Source organism: Nannobrachium achirus, assembly GCF_963921795.1.
Source record: "Nannobrachium achirus genome assembly, chromosome: 5".
In the NCBI taxonomy this organism is placed as follows: domain Eukaryota; kingdom Metazoa; phylum Chordata; class Actinopteri; order Myctophiformes; family Myctophidae; genus Nannobrachium; species Nannobrachium achirus.
Window position 1 is genome coordinate 26,734,119 of NC_137814.1, and position 26,092 is coordinate 26,760,210.

The 26,092-nt window shown below is 42.9% G+C and overlaps 10 protein-coding genes across 11 annotated transcripts in view; 5 read left to right on the forward strand and 5 right to left on the reverse strand.

Moving 5' to 3' along the window:
* The window catches only part of LOC308285878 (histone H1-like), a gene marked incomplete at both ends in the record, with an annotated part of 500,380 nt that extends 475,769 nt beyond the window's left edge, over positions 1-24,611 (reverse strand). For both annotated transcript variants that reach the window (XM_080726768.1, XM_080726766.1), the window contains one exon: positions 24,096-24,611. In XM_080726768.1, the coding sequence (XP_080582894.1) occupies positions 24,096-24,611 (516 nt within the window). The remainder of the gene's footprint in view (positions 1-24,095) is intronic.
* LOC308285879 (histone H1-like) lies at positions 6,824-7,432 on the forward strand (the record flags this gene model as incomplete). The annotated part of the gene is made up of 1 exon (XM_080726769.1): positions 6,824-7,432. One exon carries the CDS (start codon positions 6,824-6,826, stop codon positions 7,430-7,432), a length of 609 nt encoding a protein of 202 aa, XP_080582895.1.
* On the forward strand, positions 8,335-8,646 carry LOC308285470 (histone H4; the record flags this gene model as incomplete). Its single annotated transcript, XM_080726240.1, has 1 exon — positions 8,335-8,646. The coding sequence occupies one exon, from the start codon at positions 8,335-8,337 to the stop codon at positions 8,644-8,646; it is 312 nt and encodes a 103-aa protein (XP_080582366.1).
* Positions 9,625-9,999, forward strand: LOC308286082 (histone H2B-like; the record flags this gene model as incomplete). Its single annotated transcript, XM_080727042.1, has 1 exon — positions 9,625-9,999. One exon carries the CDS (start codon positions 9,625-9,627, stop codon positions 9,997-9,999), a length of 375 nt encoding a protein of 124 aa, XP_080583168.1.
* On the reverse strand, positions 11,008-11,391 carry LOC308285322 (histone H2A-like; the record flags this gene model as incomplete). The annotated part of the gene is made up of 1 exon (XM_080726037.1): positions 11,008-11,391. One exon carries the CDS (start codon positions 11,389-11,391, stop codon positions 11,008-11,010), a length of 384 nt encoding a protein of 127 aa, XP_080582163.1.
* LOC308284555 (histone H3.2) lies at positions 11,710-12,120 on the forward strand (the record flags this gene model as incomplete). The annotated part of the gene is made up of 1 exon (XM_080725215.1): positions 11,710-12,120. The coding sequence occupies one exon, from the start codon at positions 11,710-11,712 to the stop codon at positions 12,118-12,120; it is 411 nt and encodes a 136-aa protein (XP_080581341.1).
* On the reverse strand, positions 19,315-19,725 carry LOC308285666 (histone H3.2; the record flags this gene model as incomplete). Its single annotated transcript, XM_080726499.1, has 1 exon — positions 19,315-19,725. One exon carries the CDS (start codon positions 19,723-19,725, stop codon positions 19,315-19,317), a length of 411 nt encoding a protein of 136 aa, XP_080582625.1.
* LOC308285421 (histone H2A-like) lies at positions 20,044-20,427 on the forward strand (the record flags this gene model as incomplete). Its single annotated transcript, XM_080726178.1, has 1 exon — positions 20,044-20,427. The coding sequence occupies one exon, from the start codon at positions 20,044-20,046 to the stop codon at positions 20,425-20,427; it is 384 nt and encodes a 127-aa protein (XP_080582304.1).
* Positions 21,436-21,810, reverse strand: LOC308285894 (histone H2B-like; the record flags this gene model as incomplete). The annotated part of the gene is made up of 1 exon (XM_080726783.1): positions 21,436-21,810. The coding sequence occupies one exon, from the start codon at positions 21,808-21,810 to the stop codon at positions 21,436-21,438; it is 375 nt and encodes a 124-aa protein (XP_080582909.1).
* LOC308285703 (histone H4) lies at positions 22,789-23,100 on the reverse strand (the record flags this gene model as incomplete). The annotated part of the gene is made up of 1 exon (XM_080726548.1): positions 22,789-23,100. One exon carries the CDS (start codon positions 23,098-23,100, stop codon positions 22,789-22,791), a length of 312 nt encoding a protein of 103 aa, XP_080582674.1.
* Positions 24,612-26,092: the final 1,481 nt, after the last annotated feature.

Here is a 26,092-nt window from a genome sequence, read left to right on the forward strand (position 1 = left end):
ACACCATTCAAAACCGAATAGTACATGGCAGCGGCCTCCATTGAGTGATTGGAGAACTGGTGTCGTGTTATATTTGGTTCCTCAAGCTGTTGTACTGGAACTCCAATCTACAAAGTAACTCTCAGAGTTACGGACCCTCTAAGGGTCCATTATGTGGACCCCTGGTCGGGTGCCCGAACCCACCGTTGAGAACCAGTGCTCTAATATTCTGTACACACCGTCTGAGGTCAAAGGTTGCCCTTACGATGTAGGTAAACGTTTAAGCGCTTTTTAAACGGGACGTTTATTGGATTTTGTCTTTTTTTTGTCTTTTTTTTTATTACCGATACTAACTGATGTATTGTCATGACTTTTGTGCTAGAGTTGGGGGTACGGGTGGTGTTTGGGGTGGGGGGGGGTGTTGCTGTACCTGACGATAAAACCGTCAGGGTTTGTTTATATGGTGTATACTTAACCTATTTGTTTGTATTATGATTTGTAATTTTATGTTTTTTTGAAACTGAAAAAAATATGATGTAATGATATTAATTCATGGGACTGAATCTTTACCTTTTTATTGACCATGGAAAATAATAAAATGACAATTATGTACAAAAAAACAGTAGGCCTATGCACGTGACTGTTTTTTAATGTATAACCGTGTTTTTATATACAGTGCTTTCAACAGGAATTACTATACCTAGACGTGTATGTGTGTGTGTGCGTGTGTGTGCGCGTGCGTGTGTGTGTCCTTTTATTCTGCCCATCCGTATTCAATCCGAAATCGGGTCGCATGGGTGACAGACCCAAATGTGAATTCCTCTTCCCTCTCCTGAGCAACTTTATCCACTTGCTCTGGGGTATCCTGAGGTGTTCCCAGGCCAGTGTGGACATGTATTCCTTCCATCTGGTCTTTGGTCTGCCACAGGGTCTCCTCCCAGTGGGACGTGCAAAGAGGACCTTCCTAGGAAGACGCTCAGGAGGCATCCGTATGCCCGAACCACCTAAGCTGACTACTTTTGGCGTAGGAGCAGCGGTTCTACTCCAAGTCTCTCTCGGGTGACTGAACTTCTCACCCTATCTCTAAGGGAGAAAACTCATTTTCACATGTGTTGTGTGTTGATTTGGAACTGACAAAGGAAAGAGCTCTTAAAAAAAGGTATTTTTTTATTTTATTTATTTTTTATCCCAATACAAAAATCTAAAATGGGCCAATGTGTACAATGTTCTAGTCCACACAAAAAAAGGAAAATGCTCTGTTTTTCATGTTTTTCTTCAAGAGCTGCATTGAGTAATGGTCTGGAACACTCAAAATAGTTTTTAATTTCCACCCAAATATTTTCTTGCAAACACATGCATGCAGATGACTGTTATTACTGTGTATAGCTCTCTCACCTGGCCCAAGTTCAAAGTGCATGGCAACACTAGGCTACCTCATATGACTGCCTGCCTAGATATGTTACACCCTGCATTGTCTAGTAAGTGGGCTGGCTACCACACTGATGATCCTACATTACACTGTATACTGCATATACAGTAGCCTATATCGCTAAAATGTGAAATGATAATGACATGTTTTGATGGGTTAACAGTGTTGACATAAGTCTTACAGTAGGCTACAGTACAAGTACAGTAGTATTCCATTTAAAAGGAAGTTCTGAAATAGACACGTATTTAATCAAATTTAATCAACGTTTTTCAAGTTTGATTTGGATTCACCGATTTACCAGTAAAATGGAACCACTTAGCCGGCCTACAAGTTCACAATGTGTCACATTGATGTGTCTTTGTAGACCAGCTATTTTGAAATGTATAGGCTAATATATTTTTGGGACGCATTTTGCCACAAATCTTACATATTCATTTTGGGATCTTTGACTTGAAAATGTTTGGGACCACTGCTCTGGTCATCAAGGTTTTGACCCCTTAGCTGAGAGAGAGAGAGAGCGATGAAGCAGGGACCCCCACTATATAATGTATTGCAGGTGCATATAGGCAACCTTAGGCACGGGTGCCAATTTTGGCACAGGGAAGATGATCATTAGCACACTGGCATAAGTGTGAGAGATTTTTTCTTTGAAAATAAATTCAAAAAGTTAAATTAAATTAAGTAAAATCTACATAAACATTAGGCTACATTCTGCACACAATTCAACATTCATTCAAACTCCTAACACTGACAGGGTAGGGAGTCTGGGAGATATAATTTTAGATGAGGTTATTGCTAATCATTACATCCTGATGTGAAAGAAAAAATAATTTGATGTGGTTTCATGTTAAACCTAATGTTGATATAGCACACTGACTATTAAGAACATCGAAAACATGGCACTTTATATGTCAGACATGTTACCAACCCCTGCTGTATTTTATAAAATTGCGTTGCAGATTAAACGTTTTCTTAGATAGCTTCATAGACTTGTTTGAGTGTCATCAGCGTTGTGTCAATTCATCTTTTCTATAAATAGGTTCATATTAATGTGTATTTTCTGAAATTTAACCACCCTCAATAACTTAGTTAACTTGACCATTGGCTCTGGTCTGCTCTTTTTTACCCTCCACACCACACCTCTGCCGAAAATATCCGATCTACAAGCTCAAACGCCTCACAGCGCAAGGTATTGTGATCTTGAAGATCTGCTATTATCAGCTAATAATAAGGAGTGGTTTGTGTAAAAAAAAAAAACAATAACAAAGTTTCTATCACAAAGCTTTGCCCCCCCCCCCCCCCCCCCCAGAACAGAAGATAGACCTGGCCTAGAAGTAGAACGATGGTCAAACCTGTTTGTGTGTGCTTTCACACGGTTTCAGCTCCACCAACCCAATCACACCCCAACTCATACATTGGGTTGACTCCACAGATCCAGCCTGCAGGGGAAGGGGAGGCATTGTTTCATTGTGTTGTACTCGGCAAGAAGCTTCATACCAAATCCAGATGAGAACTCCATGCATGGACAATATATTCATATTTCTGGTATATAGTAGAACTATGAGAGAGGTAAACATTCCTGATCAGTGAATACTTTCAAAGACATCCTTTTAGGAATCTCTGAAAGATTTGCCCACATTTTCAAAAGTAAATCAGTGGCTTCTCAAAGTGGAGGTGGAAGTTGGGTTTCAGCATTTTGTGGGTGGTGATGTGAGATGATGATGAGCATTATTATTATTATTACTATTATGTGTACAAATGTTTCTTTTCAAACAATGTAAAAAAAAATAACTCTATGCTCTGATAGCAATCATTTCTATAGATTGTTTGTTCAGTAACAGGGGTCTGATGTCTCTCCAGCTCTTTAATACAGGCTTTGGATAGGGAGTGAAATAATGATATTTGACCACCCTATCCTGTGGCGTAATGCCACATCATCTTCATCAGAAACCCTCGAGGCGGATGATCACTTCACCCGTGTGAACAGGAGTAATTTTTATGTAATTCCTTAGTCCTTGGTGCAACTATGCCTTACCAACTGGCATTGTTCCTGAGTTGCATCGTTACCGAGTAGGCCAGTGCAAGACAATGAACTCCCTGCTGGGTCCTGAAATGAGCCACTTCTGTACAAAGCTCTGAATCATTCATGACCACACATCTTTAAGTATTTTGGTGTGAATGTAAATTAGCATGTCTATCAGTGGCTTCTCAATGCGTAGGATGGGTTGAGGGGGTCAGCATCTGCAGAGCAAAACATACATATATAAACCATATCATTCTAATCAAATTACTTAGTTTAGTTATCTTGTCTAACCCTTGTGTAAAGGCTTTAAGGTGACTTGAACTGTTCAACAGATAACGTGCTGTTGCAACAGTTTCTCTTCTGCATTGTTATGGAGTGACACATTGTGTGAAGGGTAGACATCTTCTGGCCAGATGCACTCATAAGACAGCGCCATTGTCATATAACCAAGACAAGGCATTGGACTTTCTAATATATAAAAATACATATGGACCATTGCCAAGTTTTATTATATTCGCTAGCCTGATTTCAGACTCAGCTGATGAGAGAAACCGCTCAGAGAGTGGGCGGGTCTATGGGCTGGAACCAATATATTCATTTTATAGGCCCTGTTTATACATGCAAATTGTATTATTGATACCTCTGCTGACACCTTTAGGGTCGATTCAGACTCTTATAAGGAGCCTAACTTATTTCGGTTCGCGACCCGAAATGATTTATTTCTTAACGGTTAGTACCGAAGTCTCTTGCAAATATTGGAGGTCCTTGGCATGAAAACGTTTGTGGCCGATAAATGAGCGGATACATATCTGAATGGCCCTCGTGCCTACACGCTGAATGACTGGAGGTCCAGTTAGCAGCAGCTCCAGCAGCACCAGATGTGGACGAGCTCTCTCGAAAACATATTTGGGTCTGGACAGCTAGTGCCGAACCGAAATAAGTTAGGCTCCTTATACGAGTCTGAATCGACCCTTAGACTTCTACAGTGAGTGCAGATTGTTTCTTCTCTATGATACTGACATGACACGTACTGACCATGATTCTGAACATGATACTGACATGATACTACCATGATAGTGTAACCATGATACTAAGATACACGATACTGACTGATGGGTTAAAACCATTTTAATATCTATTATATTTAAAACACCAACTTCAGTGTTAAAAGTGTCAAGGTTTTTGAACAAATAACTAATGCACGTGATGAGATGTCTCCACTGCAGGAGGATGACCAAAGCAATAATATCTCAATAAGGTCATACTGCCCAGGACATTGGATAACGCCAAGCCATATTTGGCATATGTCCTTCTGGCTACGGGGCCCAAGACACGAAAACATCTGATATCCATTGTTATGTTATAATTGTCCAATCAGAATGTGGCTAATGTATTCTGTAACTCCATATATCTGTGAAATTACGTTTTGTTTCAGCAGAAGGCAACTATGTGTGAACTATTGACTTGCTGTACTGTACGTTGAACTCTGCACAATTCTCTTAATACACTTATCTCAAACAGACTTATTGGTGTGCTGCCTCTTTCTTGGACTCTGACTGACTGGTTTTACTCTTCTGGGAAAGGATAACTTTCTAAAGTAATTAATACATGGGAATTAATCAAAAACCCATCACTGACCATGATAATAACCACGATACCAACCATGATACCTGTGGGCTAACTGTGTGTTAGGATTTGTTGTAGGAACCTTTTTATTTAAAACGGGGGACACTTTAATAAAGAACACCAGACCTACCTCAGCTTTGTGCTGGCTCTCTGTCTTTATACAACTATAATAATAGTGTGGTACGCCGTCACCTTATTAAGTCATCTTTTGAGGAAAACTATGTTTTGCCCAAGTCAGCTCCTCATGACACTGGCCTCCTCTGGTATAATCACCTATTTCCTAAAAGGATCATGCTGTTCCCACACATTTTATGTAGGCCATAGGTGAGAAAGAGGGCCAAAATAGATTGTTTTTGTTTCATGGCCTAAATCACTGACTAGGTCAAATTATGTATTAACCTTTTTTTTTTCTTTTAGCCTAAGTCAAGGTTTAATCCTATTTAATCCTCTTGTGTTACATGACAGACAGTGTTATCCATACATTAATTGTCATAATTATTTATACATTATTTGGCTTTTGGGTGGAATCGTTTAGAAATATATAGTTTTGTTTGGATCCGTTTTAATTGTTTCCTGTAAACAGACTAAGGCAGAGAAGCTGACAGACAGGGAAGACAAGGATGCTGACAGAACCCTCGCTAAAAACCTCAGGACAAACATCCACTCGTCAGACAATTTGCCCTCCTGGCCCCCAAACTGTGGAATAAACTCCCTGTTGCACTAAGAACTACAACAGACTCACTCCCAAAAACAAAAAGGTAGTACATTATTTGGTGCCTGTCATGTGAGATGACACTGACCATGATGAATGACAATAAAGCATTCAAGACAGGTGTTTATATTAAACTGTTTTACATATCTATAATATGATCTAATCATAACTTAATCATAACCAGATATTGCTGAATTGTTTTGTAGCATGACATGACTTAAGTCATGTCATATATATATATATATATATATATATATATATATATATATATATATATATATATATATTATTATTATTATTATTTGTATTATTTTTTGTATACGCCAATACCTACAACATGTTCCAAAGTTACATCTTCACAGTATTGTCATCAGTGGTAATGAATGGTCACTATCACATAGATAATACCACAGTTTATTGAAGATTTTAACACATTTCGTTTGCTGTATGTTGATCACAGTAAGATATTTGTCCATAAATCCATCTAGTGTTGCAACAGTTTTCATCTGTCATTGGAACTCCACCATCATGCTGCTGTCAACTGGAGTGTGTTTACTGGGGTCAGAAAACCTTCTGTTTATAGCAAAACGGATGTGAAAACCAAAGTATATTGCATGGCATTGCGTCGCCAGGTATGTCTGCTAAGAGTATTGTGAGTATTGTTAATTTAACGTAGTTTAAAATGTTTTAGAAGCAAAATGACAGAGGAAACACTGTGCTCTGGCTGTGCAAGGGTGATGTTTTGAGCGTATCACTTAAAAACGAGAGGGCTTTTTTCATCGCAGTTATATTGATAACAAAAAGGCACATGTGTGCTAACTGGTCAGCTCTTTGTTTCATTTCATAACATGCACCGCAGTTTGTTATAACTTGTTTTAATCGAGGAGAAAACACAAGTGGCACATTAAGCCACCTAGACAAGAGGAGCTGTGTGTATGTTGTCTCTATATGGTTCTCATGTGGTGTTTAAGTCCAGCCCCTTCGGAGCGTTCAGCACCAGTCTGACAGACTTTACTTTAATAGAAGGAAGGACGAACGACTATCCGAGACAACTATGGCAGAAGTAGCACCAGCACCCGCCCCAGCTCCGGCCAAGGCCGCTAAGAAGAAGGCGGCTCCCCGACCCAAGAAGACTGGCCCCAGCGTCGCTGAGCTGGTCGTCAAGGCCGTGTCCGCCTCCAAGGAGCGGAGCGGTGTGTCTCTGGCTGCGGTCAAGAAAGCTCTGGCTGCCGGCGGCTACGATGTGGAGAAGAACAAGGCCCGCGTCAAGATCGCCGTCAAGAGCCTGGTCGCTAAAGGCACCCTGGTCCAGCTCAAAGGCACCGGCGCGTCCGGCTCCTTCAAGATGAACAAGGCAGAGGCGGTGAAGGCGAAGAAGCCTGCTGCAAAGAAGGCAGTTAAAGCAAAGAAGCCCGCTGCCGCCAAGAAACCCGCAGCGGCTAAGAAGCCCAAGAAGGCGGCGGCAAAGAAGCCCGCAGCCGTCAAGAAATCGCCCAAGAAAGCCAAGAAGCCCGCCGCCAAGAAAGTAGCAGCTAAAAGCCCGAAGAAGGCTGCCAAGAGCCCCAAGAAAGTGGCAAAGAAGCCCGCAGCAGCCAAGAAAGCTCCAGCCAAGAAGGTTGCCAAACCCAAGGCCGCAAAGAAGGCAGCCCCCAAAAAGAAGTAGTAAACCATTTGTTCCATCTCTTTACCCACAAAAGGCTCTTTTAAGAGCCAACCACTTCATTTTATAAGAGTATCCTCATACACCATGGTCATACTGTGAGCACTGGAATAATAACCAGCCTGTTTCAATGGACATGTGTGTTAAATGGTCTAATACCACTCACAAATAATGAATGATAACATTATGACAAAGTTAAACATTAACGCAGCCTAACTTTGTCCTACATTATGAACACGGCCATTTCTCACTTTAGCTTGCAAACCCAGCCACACCTCCCCTATGACCTAGTTTTGTATGTTAGTCCATAAATCACTGTTCGATTTGCCATTGTCCTGACTACTAGTATGTTTGGTTCAAATTCAACAACATTGATATTGAATAGTGGCCTACTACCATTGTTCAGGTTCAAAATCACATACATTATTATACATAGTAACTCTGGTCCACCTCTACATCATGTGCAACAGATGGCAAATGTCAACATTGCTCAAATAAGCGTGACATGAAGTCCGCATAATACTTGATTAGGTTATACGTGACAATACAAACGTTTAAACTTGAGAGAGTCGAAAGAAATGCTATGGCCCAGAGTGTGTACTATGCATGTATTCAGTAACACCACATGTACATTGACAAGAATATTAATAGATGAGAATTCAAAAAATGAACAACAATTATTATGGTATATAGAGGACTTGACTAGCAATATTGCTATATAACAAGGGGTGATGTGACCAAAATGAACAAGGGTGTGTGTGGGGCGGGGGAGGGGTAAGGGGTATGGCAACGCCCACATAGTCTGCCTGTCCTCCCTTACGTCCTCAGAACACAGATAAAAAGGCATGGCTCACAGCTCTGAAGCCATTCACTTCTACATCTTCAACTGATCCGAAGCGTAAAAAATGAGTGGGCGTGGCAAAGGCGGAAAAGGACTGGGAAAAGGAGGCGCCAAGCGTCATCGCAAGGTTCTTCGTGATAACATCCAGGGCATCACCAAGCCCGCTATCCGCCGTTTGGCTCGCCGTGGCGGTGTGAAGCGCATCTCCGGTCTGATCTACGAGGAGACCCGCGGTGTCCTCAAGGTCTTCCTGGAGAACGTGATCCGTGATGCCGTCACCTACACCGAGCACGCCAAGAGAAAGACCGTGACCGCCATGGATGTTGTCTATGCTCTGAAGAGACAGGGACGCACTCTGTACGGCTTCGGAGGTTAAAACTACTGACTTGATCTACCAACAACCCAAAGGCTCTTTTAAGAGCCACCCACACGTTATGTAACGAGTTTATTCCCACTTTTGTGCAGATGTGAATATATATAGATATATACAATAAGATCAGTTAATAATCCAAAACATGACTATACTGTGCTGCTAAAGATACACAATGTTGTAATTCGACACGCACGACCAGGCAGAAATGTCTATTGACTCTTTTTCCACGTTTTCCCAAATTAAACATCGCTTTGCTTCATAGACATTTTAAGCAGCACGTGAAATGGTATACGCTCTGCGATGAACCATAGTACAACTGGGTTTAAACAAGCGCTTGTGACTCTGCCATTATTAGTCTATGAACATGTAGAGGCGGGAAAACACACTGAGTTCATTATCTTACTTTGAAATACTCCGAATACAGAGTTTACATTACAATGTCCAAACTGAAGTTAACTGGAGTGATGGAACTACATCGATTCTGCTTCCATTGTCTTGAAGTAATAAACGGGCTAGGAATGGAGAAAAATAAAGTAACACACACACACACACACACACACACACACACACACACACACACACACACACACACACACACACACACACTAACTATTTCTCATATTATAGACTAATATTGGGAATAATGTCATTGTCTCAATGAATAGACAGATTGATATAGTATATACTTTGTTAGTCAATAAAGCATTGTGGCTTGTTTCCATTTGGGGACCTTTATGGACATTAAAATATACATTTAGCCTAAGTGCATATTTAGCCGCTCAAAATATTACAGGGACAATAGAGCGCACGAGCGGGAGAAATAATACAAAAATAAAGACACCGCCCTCTTTGTAGGAGGATCAGCAAATCATCTGCTGGGAGTCACACAACCACATTGGCATTGGCTGTGTATAAATAATGGTGCGACTGCGCTTTCTCGTCACATTCGTGACTATAAGCCTCTAATAGAATACCGTCAAAATGCCCGAAGTTGCCAAGCCAGCGCCCAAGAAGGGCTCCAAGAAAGCCGTCTCCAAGACCGCCGCTAAGGGCGGCAAGAAGCGCAGAAAGTCCAGGAAGGAGAGCTACGCCATCTACGTGTACAAGGTCCTGAAGCAGGTCCACCCTGACACCGGCATCTCTTCCAAGGCCATGGGCATCATGAACTCCTTTGTCAACGACATCTTTGAGCGCATCGCCGGTGAAGCCTCTCGTCTGGGTCACTACAACAAACGCCGCACCATCTCATCCAGGGAGATCCAGACCGCCGTCCGCCTGCTGCTCCCCGGTGAGCTGGCCAAGCACGCCGTGTCTGAGGGTACCAAGGCTGTCACCAAGTACACCAGCTCCAAGTAAACCGAATAGTCTGCTATTAAAAACAAAACGGTCCTTTTAAGGACCACCCACATTTTCAAGCGAGAGTTGATCCGAATACTAGCAAGAGGACTTAATGAAACCTTACCGCGGGGCCTTCCTTGCACATTTTATTTTCTTCTTTCCTCCTTTCTATTGGCAATAGATCAGATACTCTTGGAGTGACCTAAAGATGCCATACAAGTAAATTGACTACAAGATAAAAACACTAAACCTGTTATGTATATAATAGTGCTTAACATGTTAAGATCAAGCTAGATATGTAACTAACAAGCATTCCACACAGTGGACGATTTGATGGTTATAAATAAATGGCCTCATATTGTTTGTAGCATACAGGGGCTATTTTAATTCATTTTTGCGGCTGCTGTGAATCGGGTCCATGTAATTCGTAAAATGTAGGTTCATAAATGTCCTTTATGAGAACATTGTGTTGTGAAGTGGATGGTTTCGTTCCTTACATGAACAAATAAAGTAGTTATTCCTCCTGTTGTGCACCATGATATGTCAATTCAATCTTTATGTCATTGAGTCAGGTTTCATTTTGTCCCTCAAGTAGAAATATATTTTCTTCAAATATATATATTTGAAGTCTGCTGGAAACGACCCACATAGCCAGCCCTGACAACGCAGCATGATATCTCTGATGTAGCTGATATGTGGGGAAAAGGCACTTCTATTGTCTCTATAGGTTTTGATAAAGCTGACGGGGTAGGCATATTTTTTAATAGTAAAGCTGTAATTAAGAAAAGGGAAATTATTCCGGGTAGAATTTTTTTGGTTGATTGTTTTTACTTAAACATAAAAGGGATGTGCACAATCGCTATGTAGCCTACCGTGTAAGCCCAGGTCGCCTTTAGGCTGGAATTTGCATTAGCTAGCAGGATTTAAATTGATTTTTCCCTACATTAGCATTAGAATTGACTCTTTGTTGATAAGGTGGGTGGCTCTTAAAAGAGCCTTTGTGGGGTTTGTTCAGAAGAATGTAGTTTACTTCTTGGCGGCTTTCTCGGTCTTCTTGGGGAGCAGGACGGCCTGGATGTTGGGCAGCACACCGCCCTGGGCGATGGTCACTCCGCCCAGCAGTTTGTTGAGCTCCTCGTCGTTGCGGACGGCCAGCTGGAGGTGACGGGGGATGATACGAGTCTTCTTGTTGTCACGGGCAGCGTTTCCAGCCAACTCCAGGATCTCAGCGGTCAGGTACTCGAGGACAGCCGCCAGATACACCGGGGCGCCAGCGCCGACTCTCTGGGCATAGTTGCCTTTACGCAGCAGCCTGTGGACACGACCAACGGGGAACTGGAGTCCGGCACGGGATGAGCGGGTCTTAGCCTTCGCCCTAGCCTTTCCGCCGGTTTTCCCTCTTCCGCTCATTTTGTAGGTTTATTTCAAGAGTATGTAGCTCGAAGAAATGTGCTGGAGGAGAGGAGCGCGAGCCTTTTTATACGTTCGACTTTGTAACACACTTTTTTGTGATTGGTGGGACAGACACTGTGAGCTCCCCACCAATCACTACTAGTGGCGTGATCGGCTCCTCCCAGTCTAAACTCTGGTTCCTCCCAAACAAGGAGGTTCCTGACCACAGACCAATCAGAGAAAGACGGCGCCTCAGAGCCGCTGAGATAAAGAGAACGCGTTTGCGCTCATTTCTATCATAACTTCTTTGTTCAAGCAGCAGAGTCGAGAGAGAAAATGGCACGAACCAAGCAGACCGCTCGCAAGTCCACCGGTGGCAAAGCCCCCAGGAAGCAGCTCGCCACCAAGGCAGCTCGTAAGAGCGCACCGGCAACCGGTGGAGTGAAGAAGCCTCACCGTTACCGTCCCGGTACAGTGGCCCTGAGGGAGATTCGTCGTTACCAGAAATCCACCGAGCTGCTGATCCGCAAGCTGCCCTTCCAGCGCCTGGTGAGGGAGATCGCCCAGGACTTCAAGACCGACTTGCGCTTCCAGAGCTCTGCCGTCATGGCTCTGCAGGAGTCAGCCGAGGCTTATCTGGTCGGTCTGTTTGAGGACACCAACCTGTGCGCCATCCACGCCAAGAGGGTGACCATCATGCCCAAAGACATTCAGCTGGCCCGTCGCATCCGTGGAGAACGTGCTTAAACTCACCTGTCACTGTCTGAACCCCCAAAACGGCTCTTTTAAGAGCCACCCATCTACTTGTCTAAAGATGACATTCCTCCTTTGTGCAATATTATCTACCTTATCTGAATTGCAGTTGCTTTTGTTTCACCTGCAGTCCCCACAAACACAGCGATAAAATGGCATGCAGCAACATTTATTAACATAAATACCGTATTTCACTCATCAAACTGCGAAAACCCACCAACATTTTGTAATGTGCCATTGTGTCCATGTTTTCTGGCAAAGGGTTTAATATTGTATTTGTGTGTCGTGTATATAGGTGGTCCAGTTGCCACATGTTCTGTTTTGGTGTGTGGGCCTCATACAACATGTTCACGTGTAACTATTAGGCCTGAATAAAACGGCCACTTGTGGAAACTGTTATGGTAGATAGTATACAAATCGATTAAATACATACAGTCTTGATCCAAGTCCAACCTTGCAAGTTCTGCTCGAGCGTGTGCTCTGAGGACGTAAGGGAGGACAGGCAGTGGGAGTTGCCCCCCCCCAACCCACACCAACCCACACACACTGATTATTGCTAGTCAACACCTCTTATTTCATTGTTTATTACTGTTGTGTTCATTTGTAACACCATTATTTTACTCTGGTCCACAATAATGTATTTTAAATAATACATTATATGGCTAAAAAAAGCTGTGTGTGTGTGTGTGTGTGTGTGTGTGTGTGTGTGTGTGTGTGAGTGTGTGTGTGTGTGTGTGTGTGTGTGTGTGTGTGTGTGTGTGTGTGTGTGTGTGTGTGTGTGTGTGTGTGTGTGTGTGTGTGTGTGTGTGTGTGTGTGTGTGTGCTGTATACAATGCAGGTCTGAATCCAGGACTACACCAAGATTCTTGGCTTGGGTTGATCTTTTCCTTTTTTTTTTACATTAATGATTAAAGCACACATTTACAGCAGTTTGTCTAAACATAGGTCACTCGAAAGACTGCATTTGCAAGTCACAGACTTGTGATATGCAGCAAGCACTTAAAGGGGAAGACCACCCATTTTCAATATTGAACTATGTCATTGATATACATTAGATGAGTTGTGTGGAAATACAAAAAAAGGTCCCCCTCTTCTGTGTTGCCTAGAACTGGAAGATTGATTTTGGGGTTTGCATGTGGTCTGCAATCAGACTCTATTGGCTCAGAGCCGCTCAGAGCCCGCCCATAGCTGCAGCTGATTGGTCCGGCCCGGGACTTTACGAGTGTTATCAACTGTGCTGGAGCGAGCCCAGATGGTAAAGCAATGCATAAGCAATGCTGCCACCATCTGGCAAAGGGTTTAATATTGTATTTTTGTGTCGTGTATATAGGTGGTCCAGTTGCCACATGTTCTGTTTTGGTGTGTGGGCCTCATACAACATGTTCACGTGTAACTATTAGGCCTGAATAAAACGGCCACTTGTGGAAACTGTTATGGTAGATAGTATACAAATCGATTAAATACATACATACAGTCTTGATCCAAGTCCAACCTTGCAAGTTCTGCTCGAGCGTGTGCTCTGAGGACGTAAGGGAGGACAGGCAGTGGGAGTTGCCCCCCCCCCCCCCCCCCCAACCCACACACACTGATTACTTTGTGCCTTATGTCGGTATTAGTTTGAGTTTGTCCCGTGCCTGTCCCATGCCTGTCCAGTCCAAAATGAATGAATGAAAAATTGAACATTGGTCAAGCTTAAGATGAAAATGTTATACTCAGATTCACTGCTTCACTTCGAACCGAGGTTAGATTTTTTAGTCTCTGTTTATTATTTATTTTATTTTATTTTCTCCTGACCATATCTGCATAGTACTGTGTTCTATCCGTCTGTCATTCAATGTTATGAGATACTTCAATGGTTTCCTGTGTAAATAAGCCAAGTGCTTTCCTAGGATCTCCTTTTAGTTGACCTTCATGAAACTGTACTTTTTTTATGCAAACTTCTAATAAAGTCTTCAATCAATCAATCAATCAATCAATCAATCAATAGGATGCTACAGATGTTCTACCAGTCTGTCATGGCAAGTGCTGGAAAAAGTACTCACATATTTACTTAAGTAAAAGTATCAATACTGAAATATAGAAATACTCTGTTACAAGTAAAAGTCCTGAATTCAAAATGTACTTGAGCAAAAGTACGAAAGTGTTGACATTAAGATGTACTTAAAGTACCAAAAGTAAAAGTACAAAATGTTTGAAAATAGCAGATCTACGCGTTGTGAGCTTAATTGTTGATCGGCTATTTTCAAATAGCCAAGGTATAAAATAGGGCTAAAGTGGATTAAAGTATGTTTTATAATATAATCATTTATATCTGCAAAGTAACTAGTAACTAACGTTTTCAAATAATTGTAGTGGAGTAAAAGTGAGATGTAGAGGAGTAGAAGTAAAAGTATTGAGCTTTACACTTTTTGCATTGTCCAATGGACAATGGACTTTTTTGTTTGGCTCTGCACTATTAATTATTTAATTACTATTTAGTTGAATTAAATATCTGTAACATCTTAAAGCAGGCTTTAAAGGCTGTTCTTCCTGAGAAGACTGAGATCGTTTGGCGATTGTGCAATGATGCTACAGATAATAATAATAATAATAATAAAACTTTATTTGTATAGCACCTTTCATGACATGAAATGCAGCTCAAAGCGCTTTACAGAGCAGAACATGAAGCACAAGTGCTTAACAGAGAAAAAAAATAAAAATATATATATATATATATAATAATAATTACAACGATTACAATAAAGCAGAAAAATAAAAACATAAAACATTGAAGATGTTCTACCAGTCTGTCATGGGAAGTGTTCTCTTTTCTTTTCTTTTTTGTCCTGTCAAGGACGCCCAAAATGATATGTATTTGGCCGTGGACCCCCATCTCAAAATATTTTGTTCCAGGGACACCTAGAAGCATATATTTGACTTTCATTCTGAATTTGGGTTTTGCCTTAAGCTAGATGCAGAATAGATGCACGCGTGGACAACTTGAACACTTTGCCTTTGTTGCTATTTATTGCGACCGAAGGTCGCAGTATACCACGATGAGAAATGTCGCAGCTTGTCTCCGTGTCAGTCAGTCAGTACACATCTTTACAGTCTATTGTTTGGTTCCCTTGTCACTGTGACATCACAGGTGACATCACCTATGTAAAAGTCCATATATGGGTATTCCCCAGAATCTCTTTTATGCCCATATATGAAGATCCCTGATGTCATCGATATATATCACTGGCCAGATGGCCAAGCCATGGCCCATATCTGTGTGGCTGGTTCAGATAGATGTCCATGTAGGGGCATAAAATATATCGTATGCATATGGATACATATTATTATTAATAAAGGATAAAATGAAATAAAAAGTCCATATATGGGCTGATAGATAGATTTTTGTGTATTAAGAATATGTCGTATTTTGTTCAATGTCAAGGTAATCTAGCATCACCCTCTGTGTTTCCTGTGGTTGCAAATTCACACAGCTGGTAGATGTCACTGCTTAAGGCTATGAGGTGTCATTTAGGTCACTGTAAATTGTCTGAATCTCAGACGAATCAGTCCTTTTGATGTCTTACTGTTATAAATGTACTGTAGGCCTATGTCCTGTATGTGCTTTGAAGGTAACCATGATCAAGGGGTGTCACTTAGTTCACTTTGTCTGCCTGTTTGAACAAGCTGTCTGTCGAAGGTCTCACATGGGGCCTGCCTCTATTGGTATTTAAACTGTAGGTAATAATGAAGAAGACAGTATTCTGCGTGGTCAGGCCTGTGTGCTCTCTCTTGTACTTGGTTTTATGCTGTATCTTTGGACTATGCTGTATCTTGAAGGCTCTCTAAATAAATGCTGCAAGGAACTTCTACCTTTATCATCGTTCTGGACTCCATATTTCTATTAGTATTTAGTAAGGTTTTTAGTATTAAATTCCTTTGTTATCATGGGCATTCCCAGAAACAAAATCCATTTTATACCCATATATGGAGATTTCTGTCGCGGGAGTAACAGTTCCAACTGAGACTTCCAGATTTCCTTATCCCGAGCAACTTCCTCCACTCCCTCAGGGAGTATACCGAGGCATTCCCGAGCCAGTTTGGAGATGTAATCCTTCCACCTGGTCTTTGGTCTGCCACGGGGTCTCCTCCCAGGCAGTGGGACGTGCATCGAGGACCTTCCTAGGAAGGCGCTCGGGGGGCATCCGTACTAGATGCCCGAACAACCTAAGCTGACTCCTTTCCAAGTGTAGGAGCAGCGGTTCTACTACAAGTCTCTCTCGGGTGACTGAACTTCTCACCTCATCTCTACCAGCCACCCGTCTGAGGAAACCCATTTCGACCGCTTGCACCCGCGACCTTATACTTTCGGTCATGACCGAGACCCACACTTCATGATGACCATAGGTGAGAGTAGGAACGAAGATTGCTCGGTAGACAGAGAGCTTTGCCTTCCGGCTCAACTCTTTTTTCTTCACAACAGTGCGATTTAGCGACAGCAAAACCGCTCCTGCTGCTCTGATTCTGATCTCCTTCTCTGTCTTTCCATTTCTCTCATTCGTGAACAAGACCCCGAGATACTTGAATACTCCTTCACCTGGAGTAAAGCCTCATTCCCTACTTGGACTGCACAATCCAACGTTAAATTCAGTTAGTTTTCGCTTTAACCTGAGTATGAATTTATCTTTATAATTAGCTGGACTGAGGTGACCAGACCCAAAACGAGGAGTGACCGACAGAGATCCTTAACCACAACTATGTTGGCCCTGTATATTTGGGGAATTATTCAAAGCTTTTCCCCAAATGTTCATACAAGATTTGTATAATATAGTGAAAATAGCCGATTTATAAGCTCACCGTTGTTCATTAGGCATTCAAGCTTGTAGTCCAGTCATTATATGAAAAAACCTAAAACAAATTGCAATAGTAGCAAACTCAACTGATTCTGTATCCTCATTATGTCCTTAGTGAGGGAAAAAAAGTCCCAAGGAATCCCATCGGGGCAAAGTTTTGAAAACGACCTACCTACCTTCACTTACTATACACTACACTATAAAGGAAAATATGACTCCCAAAAAATGTGCTTTAAGTGGGATGTGAGGGTAGCCTGACACTCAGCCTGAATTTACATTTCGTTTCACTTCATTATTCAGTCTGAAAGTTCTTCCCCCCAGGGCGTTTGCAGGGATGGGCGTTGCCAAAAAGAGGCAGTCTTCAGCGATTGGTTCACCGACCAACACATGACATAGTGTTGTTATCATGGTTGTTATGTGTGACTGGCTAGTGGCTAGCCTGTTGCTTGCTAGTGCTACTTGCTAACCAAAGAAACAGTCAGAATAGGAGCACTATACGAACTAGTAATCAAACACAACATAACATGCCTGCTACTGGTGTTCCATAGCGAGATCGATACGATCGCATTTTACCGCAATTTACCGCATTTTATCGCGATGCGCGGTACGGTACGGCGGCGGCGCTGGTTTACTTGGAAACACACATGAGTTCTGGGAAACCCCCACCCACGCTGATCACAAGACGCTGATTCACGACGCTGATTCGCCGTACGGATTTTCAACCGAGGCAGGCCTCCTCAATGAGAGCACTTCTAGACCCCTGAATCGCCAAAACAAAAAAATTAAAGGGGTGTGGCTAGTGATTCAGGGTCTGGAACTAGGCTAATGTGAGGGGTCAAACTAGGGGTTTTTAATTATTCTGAATCCATTGCAAGCATTTTCTTTGCATGAAAAACATTCCTTGGGCTAAAAACGGACCCCAAAAGACTGTGAAAATTGATGACTCATCACTAAACCATCGTTTTGAGTGGCCATTTCTTGCCCAAGGAATATTTTTCGTGCAAAACAAATGCTTGCAATGGATTCAGAATAATTAAAAATCCCTAGTTTGACCCCTCACATCCTAACCTGACTTTCGCCAGATGGTGGCAGCATTGCTTATGCATTGCTTTACCATCTGGGCTCGCTCCAGCACAGTTGATAACACTCGTAAAGTCCCGGGCCGGACCAATCAGCTGCAGCTATGGGCGGGCTCTGAGCGGCTCTGAGCCAATAGAGTCTGATTGCAGACCACATGCAAACCCCAAAATCAATCTTCCAGTTCTAGGCAACACAGAAGAGGGGGACCTTTTTTTGTATTTCCACACAACTCATCTAATGTATATCAATGACATAGTTCAATATTGAAAATGGGTGGTCTTCCCCTTTAAGTGCTTGCTGCATATCACAAGTCTGTGACTTGCAAATGCAGTCTTTCGAGTGACCTATGTTTAGACAAACTGCTGTAAATGTGTGCTTTAATCATTAATGTAAAAAAAAAAGGAAAAGATCAACCCAAGCCAAGAATCTTGGTGTAGTCCTGGATTCAGACCTGCATTGTATACAGCACACACACACACACACACACACACACACACACACACACACACACACACACACACACACACACACACACACACACACACACACACACACTCACACACACACACACACACACACACACACACACACACACACACAGCTTTTTTTAGCCATATAATGTATTATTTAAAATACATTATTGTGGACCAGAGTAAAATAATGGTGTTACAAATGAACACAACAGTAATAAACAATGAAATAAGAGGTGTTGACTAGCAATAATCAGTGTGTGTGGGTTGGTGTGGGTTGGGGGGGGGCAACTCCCACTGCCTGTCCTCCCTTACGTCCTCAGAGCACACGCTCGAGCAGAACTTGCAAGGTTGGACTTGGATCAAGACTGTATGTATTTAATCGATTTGTATACTATCTACCATAACAGTTTCCACAAGTGGCCGTTTTATTCAGGCCTAATAGTTACACGTGAACATGTTGTATGAGGCCCACACACCAAAACAGAACATGTGGCAACTGGACCACCTATATACACGACACACAAATACAATATTAAACCCTTTGCCAGAAAACATGGACACAATGGCACATTACAAAATGTTGGTGGGTTTTCGCAGTTTGATGAGTGAAATACGGTATTTATGTTAATAAATGTTGCTGCATGCCATTTTATCGCTGTGTTTGTGGGGACTGCAGGTGAAACAAAAGCAACTGCAATTCAGATAAGGTAGATAATATTGCACAAAGGAGGAATGTCATCTTTAGACAAGTAGATGGGTGGCTCTTAAAAGAGCCGTTTTGGGGGTTCAGACAGTGACAGGTGAGTTTAAGCACGTTCTCCACGGATGCGACGGGCCAGCTGAATGTCTTTGGGCATGATGGTCACCCTCTTGGCGTGGATGGCGCACAGGTTGGTGTCCTCAAACAGACCGACCAGATAAGCCTCGGCTGACTCCTGCAGAGCCATGACGGCAGAGCTCTGGAAGCGCAAGTCGGTCTTGAAGTCCTGGGCGATCTCCCTCACCAGGCGCTGGAAGGGCAGCTTGCGGATCAGCAGCTCGGTGGATTTCTGGTAACGACGAATCTCCCTCAGGGCCACTGTACCGGGACGGTAACGGTGAGGCTTCTTCACTCCACCGGTTGCCGGTGCGCTCTTACGAGCTGCCTTGGTGGCGAGCTGCTTCCTGGGGGCTTTGCCACCGGTGGACTTGCGAGCGGTCTGCTTGGTTCGTGCCATTTTCTCTCTCGACTCTGCTGCTTGAACAAAGAAGTTATGATAGAAATGAGCGCAAACGCGTTCTCTTTATCTCAGCGGCTCTGAGGCGCCGTCTTTCTCTGATTGGTCTGTGGTCAGGAACCTCCTTGTTTGGGAGGAACCAGAGTTTAGACTGGGAGGAGCCGATCACGCCACTAGTAGTGATTGGTGGGGAGCTCACAGTGTCTGTCCCACCAATCACAAAAAAGTGTGTTACAAAGTCGAACGTATAAAAAGGCTCGCGCTCCTCTCCTCCAGCACATTTCTTCGAGCTACATACTCTTGAAATAAACCTACAAAATGAGCGGAAGAGGGAAAACCGGCGGAAAGGCTAGGGCGAAGGCTAAGACCCGCTCATCCCGTGCCGGACTCCAGTTCCCCGTTGGTCGTGTCCACAGGCTGCTGCGTAAAGGCAACTATGCCCAGAGAGTCGGCGCTGGCGCCCCGGTGTATCTGGCGGCTGTCCTCGAGTACCTGACCGCTGAGATCCTGGAGTTGGCTGGAAACGCTGCCCGTGACAACAAGAAGACTCGTATCATCCCCCGTCACCTCCAGCTGGCCGTCCGCAACGACGAGGAGCTCAACAAACTGCTGGGCGGAGTGACCATCGCCCAGGGCGGTGTGCTGCCCAACATCCAGGCCGTCCTGCTCCCCAAGAAGACCGAGAAAGCCGCCAAGAAGTAAACTACATTCTTCTGAACAAACCCCACAAAGGCTCTTTTAAGAGCCACCCACCTTATCAACAAAGAGTCAATTCTAATGCTAATGTAGGGAAAAATCAATTTAAATCCTGCTAGCTAATGCAAATTCCAGCCTAAAGGCGACCTGGGCTTACACGGTAGGCTACATAGCGATTGTGCACATCCCTTTTATGTTTAAGTAAAAACAATCAACCAAAAAAATTCTACCCGGAATAATTTCCCTTTTCTTAATTACAGCTTTACTATTAAAAAATATGCCTACCCCGTCAGCTTTATCAAAACCTATAGAGACAATAGAAGTGCCTTTTCCCCACATATCAGCTACATCAGAGATATCATGCTGCGTTGTCAGGGCTGGCTATGTGGGTCGTTTCCAGCAGACTTCAAATATATATATTTGAAGAAAATATATTTCTACTTGAGGGACAAAATGAAACCTGACTCAATGACATAAAGATTGAATTGACATATCATGGTGCACAACAGGAGGAATAACTACTTTATTTGTTCATGTAAGGAACGAAACCATCCACTTCACAACACAATGTTCTCATAAAGGACATTTATGAACCTACATTTTACGAATTACATGGACCCGATTCACAGCAGCCGCAAAAATGAATTAAAATAGCCCCTGTATGCTACAAACAATATGAGGCCATTTATTTATAACCATCAAATCGTCCACTGTGTGGAATGCTTGTTAGTTACATATCTAGCTTGATCTTAACATGTTAAGCACTATTATATACATAACAGGTTTAGTGTTTTTATCTTGTAGTCAATTTACTTGTATGGCATCTTTAGGTCACTCCAAGAGTATCTGATCTATTGCCAATAGAAAGGAGGAAAGAAGAAAATAAAATGTGCAAGGAAGGCCCCGCGGTAAGGTTTCATTAAGTCCTCTTGCTAGTATTCGGATCAACTCTCGCTTGAAAATGTGGGTGGTCCTTAAAAGGACCGTTTTGTTTTTAATAGCAGACTATTCGGTTTACTTGGAGCTGGTGTACTTGGTGACAGCCTTGGTACCCTCAGACACGGCGTGCTTGGCCAGCTCACCGGGGAGCAGCAGGCGGACGGCGGTCTGGATCTCCCTGGATGAGATGGTGCGGCGTTTGTTGTAGTGACCCAGACGAGAGGCTTCACCGGCGATGCGCTCAAAGATGTCGTTGACAAAGGAGTTCATGATGCCCATGGCCTTGGAAGAGATGCCGGTGTCAGGGTGGACCTGCTTCAGGACCTTGTACACGTAGATGGCGTAGCTCTCCTTCCTGGACTTTCTGCGCTTCTTGCCGCCCTTAGCGGCGGTCTTGGAGACGGCTTTCTTGGAGCCCTTCTTGGGCGCTGGCTTGGCAACTTCGGGCATTTTGACGGTATTCTATTAGAGGCTTATAGTCACGAATGTGACGAGAAAGCGCAGTCGCACCATTATTTATACACAGCCAATGCCAATGTGGTTGTGTGACTCCCAGCAGATGATTTGCTGATCCTCCTACAAAGAGGGCGGTGTCTTTATTTTTGTATTATTTCTCCCGCTCGTGCGCTCTATTGTCCCTGTAATATTTTGAGCGGCTAAATATGCACTTAGGCTAAATGTATATTTTAATGTCCATAAAGGTCCCCAAATGGAAACAAGCCACAATGCTTTATTGACTAACAAAGTATATACTATATCAATCTGTCTATTCATTGAGACAATGACATTATTCCCAATATTAGTCTATAATATGAGAAATAGTTAGTGTGTGTGTGTGTGTGTGTGTGTGTGTGTGTGTGTGTGTGTGTGTGTGTGTGTGTGTGTGTGTGTGTGTTACTTTATTTTTCTCCATTCCTAGCCCGTTTATTACTTCAAGACAATGGAAGCAGAATCGATGTAGTTCCATCACTCCAGTTAACTTCAGTTTGGACATTGTAATGTAAACTCTGTATTCGGAGTATTTCAAAGTAAGATAATGAACTCAGTGTGTTTTCCCGCCTCTACATGTTCATAGACTAATAATGGCAGAGTCACAAGCGCTTGTTTAAACCCAGTTGTACTATGGTTCATCGCAGAGCGTATACCATTTCACGTGCTGCTTAAAATGTCTATGAAGCAAAGCGATGTTTAATTTGGGAAAACGTGGAAAAAGAGTCAATAGACATTTCTGCCTGGTCGTGCGTGTCGAATTACAACATTGTGTATCTTTAGCAGCACAGTATAGTCATGTTTTGGATTATTAACTGATCTTATTGTATATATCTATATATATTCACATCTGCACAAAAGTGGGAATAAACTCGTTACATAACGTGTGGGTGGCTCTTAAAAGAGCCTTTGGGTTGTTGGTAGATCAAGTCAGTAGTTTTAACCTCCGAAGCCGTACAGAGTGCGTCCCTGTCTCTTCAGAGCATAGACAACATCCATGGCGGTCACGGTCTTTCTCTTGGCGTGCTCGGTGTAGGTGACGGCATCACGGATCACGTTCTCCAGGAAGACCTTGAGGACACCGCGGGTCTCCTCGTAGATCAGACCGGAGATGCGCTTCACACCGCCACGGCGAGCCAAACGGCGGATAGCGGGCTTGGTGATGCCCTGGATGTTATCACGAAGAACCTTGCGATGACGCTTGGCGCCTCCTTTTCCCAGTCCTTTTCCGCCTTTGCCACGCCCACTCATTTTTTACGCTTCGGATCAGTTGAAGATGTAGAAGTGAATGGCTTCAGAGCTGTGAGCCATGCCTTTTTATCTGTGTTCTGAGGACGTAAGGGAGGACAGGCAGACTATGTGGGCGTTGCCATACCCCTTACCCCTCCCCCGCCCCACACACACCCTTGTTCATTTTGGTCACATCACCCCTTGTTATATAGCAATATTGCTAGTCAAGTCCTCTATATACCATAATAATTGTTGTTCATTTTTTGAATTCTCATCTATTAATATTCTTGTCAATGTACATGTGGTGTTACTGAATACATGCATAGTACACACTCTGGGCCATAGCATTTCTTTCGACTCTCTCAAGTTTAAACGTTTGTATTGTCACGTATAACCTAATCAAGTATTATGCGGACTTCATGTCACGCTTATTTGAGCAATGTTGACATTTGCCATCTGTTGCACATGATGTAGAGGTGGACCAGAGTTACTATGTATAATAATGTATGTGATTTTGAACCTGAACAATGGTAGTAGGCCACTATTCAATATCAATGTTGTTGAATTTGAACCAAACATACTAGTAGTCAGGACAATGGCAAATCGAACAGTGATTTATGGACTAACATACAAAACTAGGTCATAGGGGAGGTGTGGCTGGGTTTGCAAGCTAAAGTGAGAAATGGCCGTGTTCATAATGTAGGACAAAGTTAGGCTGCGTTAATGTTTAACTTTGTCATAATGTTATCATTCATTATTTGTGAGTGGTATTAGACCATTTAACACACATGTCCATTGAAACAGGCTGGTTATTATTCCAGTGCTCACAGTATGACCATGGTGTATGAGGATACTCTTATAAAATGAAGTGGTTGGCTCTTAAAAGAGCCTTTTGTGGGTAAAGAGATGGAACAAATGGTTTACTACTTCTTTTTGGGGGCTGCCTTCTTTGCGGCCTTGGGTTTGGCAACCTTCTTGGCTGGAGCTTTCTTGGCTGCTGCGGGCTTCTTTGCCACTTTCTTGGGGCTCTTGGCAGCCTTCTTCGGGCTTTTAGCTGCTACTTTCTTGGCGGCGGGCTTCTTGGCTTTCTTGGGCGATTTCTTGACGGCTGCGGGCTTCTTTGCCGCCGCCTTCTTGGGCTTCTTAGCCGCTGCGGGTTTCTTGGCGGCAGCGGGCTTCTTTGCTTTAACTGCCTTCTTTGCAGCAGGCTTCTTCGCCTTCACCGCCTCTGCCTTGTTCATCTTGAAGGAGCCGGACGCGCCGGTGCCTTTGAGCTGGACCAGGGTGCCTTTAGCGACCAGGCTCTTGACGGCGATCTTGACGCGGGCCTTGTTCTTCTCCACATCGTAGCCGCCGGCAGCCAGAGCTTTCTTGACCGCAGCCAGAGACACACCGCTCCGCTCCTTGGAGGCGGACACGGCCTTGACGACCAGCTCAGCGACGCTGGGGCCAGTCTTCTTGGGTCGGGGAGCCGCCTTCTTCTTAGCGGCCTTGGCCGGAGCTGGGGCGGGTGCTGGTGCTACTTCTGCCATAGTTGTCTCGGATAGTCGTTCGTCCTTCCTTCTATTAAAGTAAAGTCTGTCAGACTGGTGCTGAACGCTCCGAAGGGGCTGGACTTAAACACCACATGAGAACCATATAGAGACAACATACACACAGCTCCTCTTGTCTAGGTGGCTTAATGTGCCACTTGTGTTTTCTCCTCGATTAAAACAAGTTATAACAAACTGCGGTGCATGTTATGAAATGAAACAAAGAGCTGACCAGTTAGCACACATGTGCCTTTTTGTTATCAATATAACTGCGATGAAAAAAGCCCTCTCGTTTTTAAGTGATACGCTCAAAACATCACCCTTGCACAGCCAGAGCACAGTGTTTCCTCTGTCATTTTGCTTCTAAAACATTTTAAACTACGTTAAATTAACAATACTCACAATACTCTTAGCAGACATACCTGGCGACGCAATGCCATGCAATATACTTTGGTTTTCACATCCGTTTTGCTATAAACAGAAGGTTTTCTGACCCCAGTAAACACACTCCAGTTGACAGCAGCATGATGGTGGAGTTCCAATGACAGATGAAAACTGTTGCAACACTAGATGGATTTATGGACAAATATCTTACTGTGATCAACATACAGCAAACGAAATGTGTTAAAATCTTCAATAAACTGTGGTATTATCTATGTGATAGTGACCATTCATTACCACTGATGACAATACTGTGAAGATGTAACTTTGGAACATGTTGTAGGTATTGGCGTATACAAAAAATAATACAAATAATAATAATAATAATATATATATATATATATATATATATATATATATATATATATATATATATATATATATGACATGACTTAAGTCATGTCATGCTACAAAACAATTCAGCAATATCTGGTTATGATTAAGTTATGATTAGATCATATTATAGATATGTAAAACAGTTTAATATAAACACCTGTCTTGAATGCTTTATTGTCATTCATCATGGTCAGTGTCATCTCACATGACAGGCACCAAATAATGTACTACCTTTTTGTTTTTGGGAGTGAGTCTGTTGTAGTTCTTAGTGCAACAGGGAGTTTATTCCACAGTTTGGGGGCCAGGAGGGCAAATTGTCTGACGAGTGGATGTTTGTCCTGAGGTTTTTAGCGAGGGTTCTGTCAGCATCCTTGTCTTCCCTGTCTGTCAGCTTCTCTGCCTTAGTCTGTTTACAGGAAACAATTAAAACGGATCCAAACAAAACTATATATTTCTAAACGATTCCACCCAAAAGCCAAATAATGTATAAATAATTATGACAATTAATGTATGGATAACACTGTCTGTCATGTAACACAAGAGGATTAAATAGGATTAAACCTTGACTTAGGCTAAAAAAAAAAAAAAAGGTTAATACATAATTTGACCTAGTCAGTGATTTAGGCCATGAAACAAAAACAATCTATTTTGGCCCTCTTTCTCACCTATGGCCTACATAAAATGTGTGGGAACAGCATGATCCT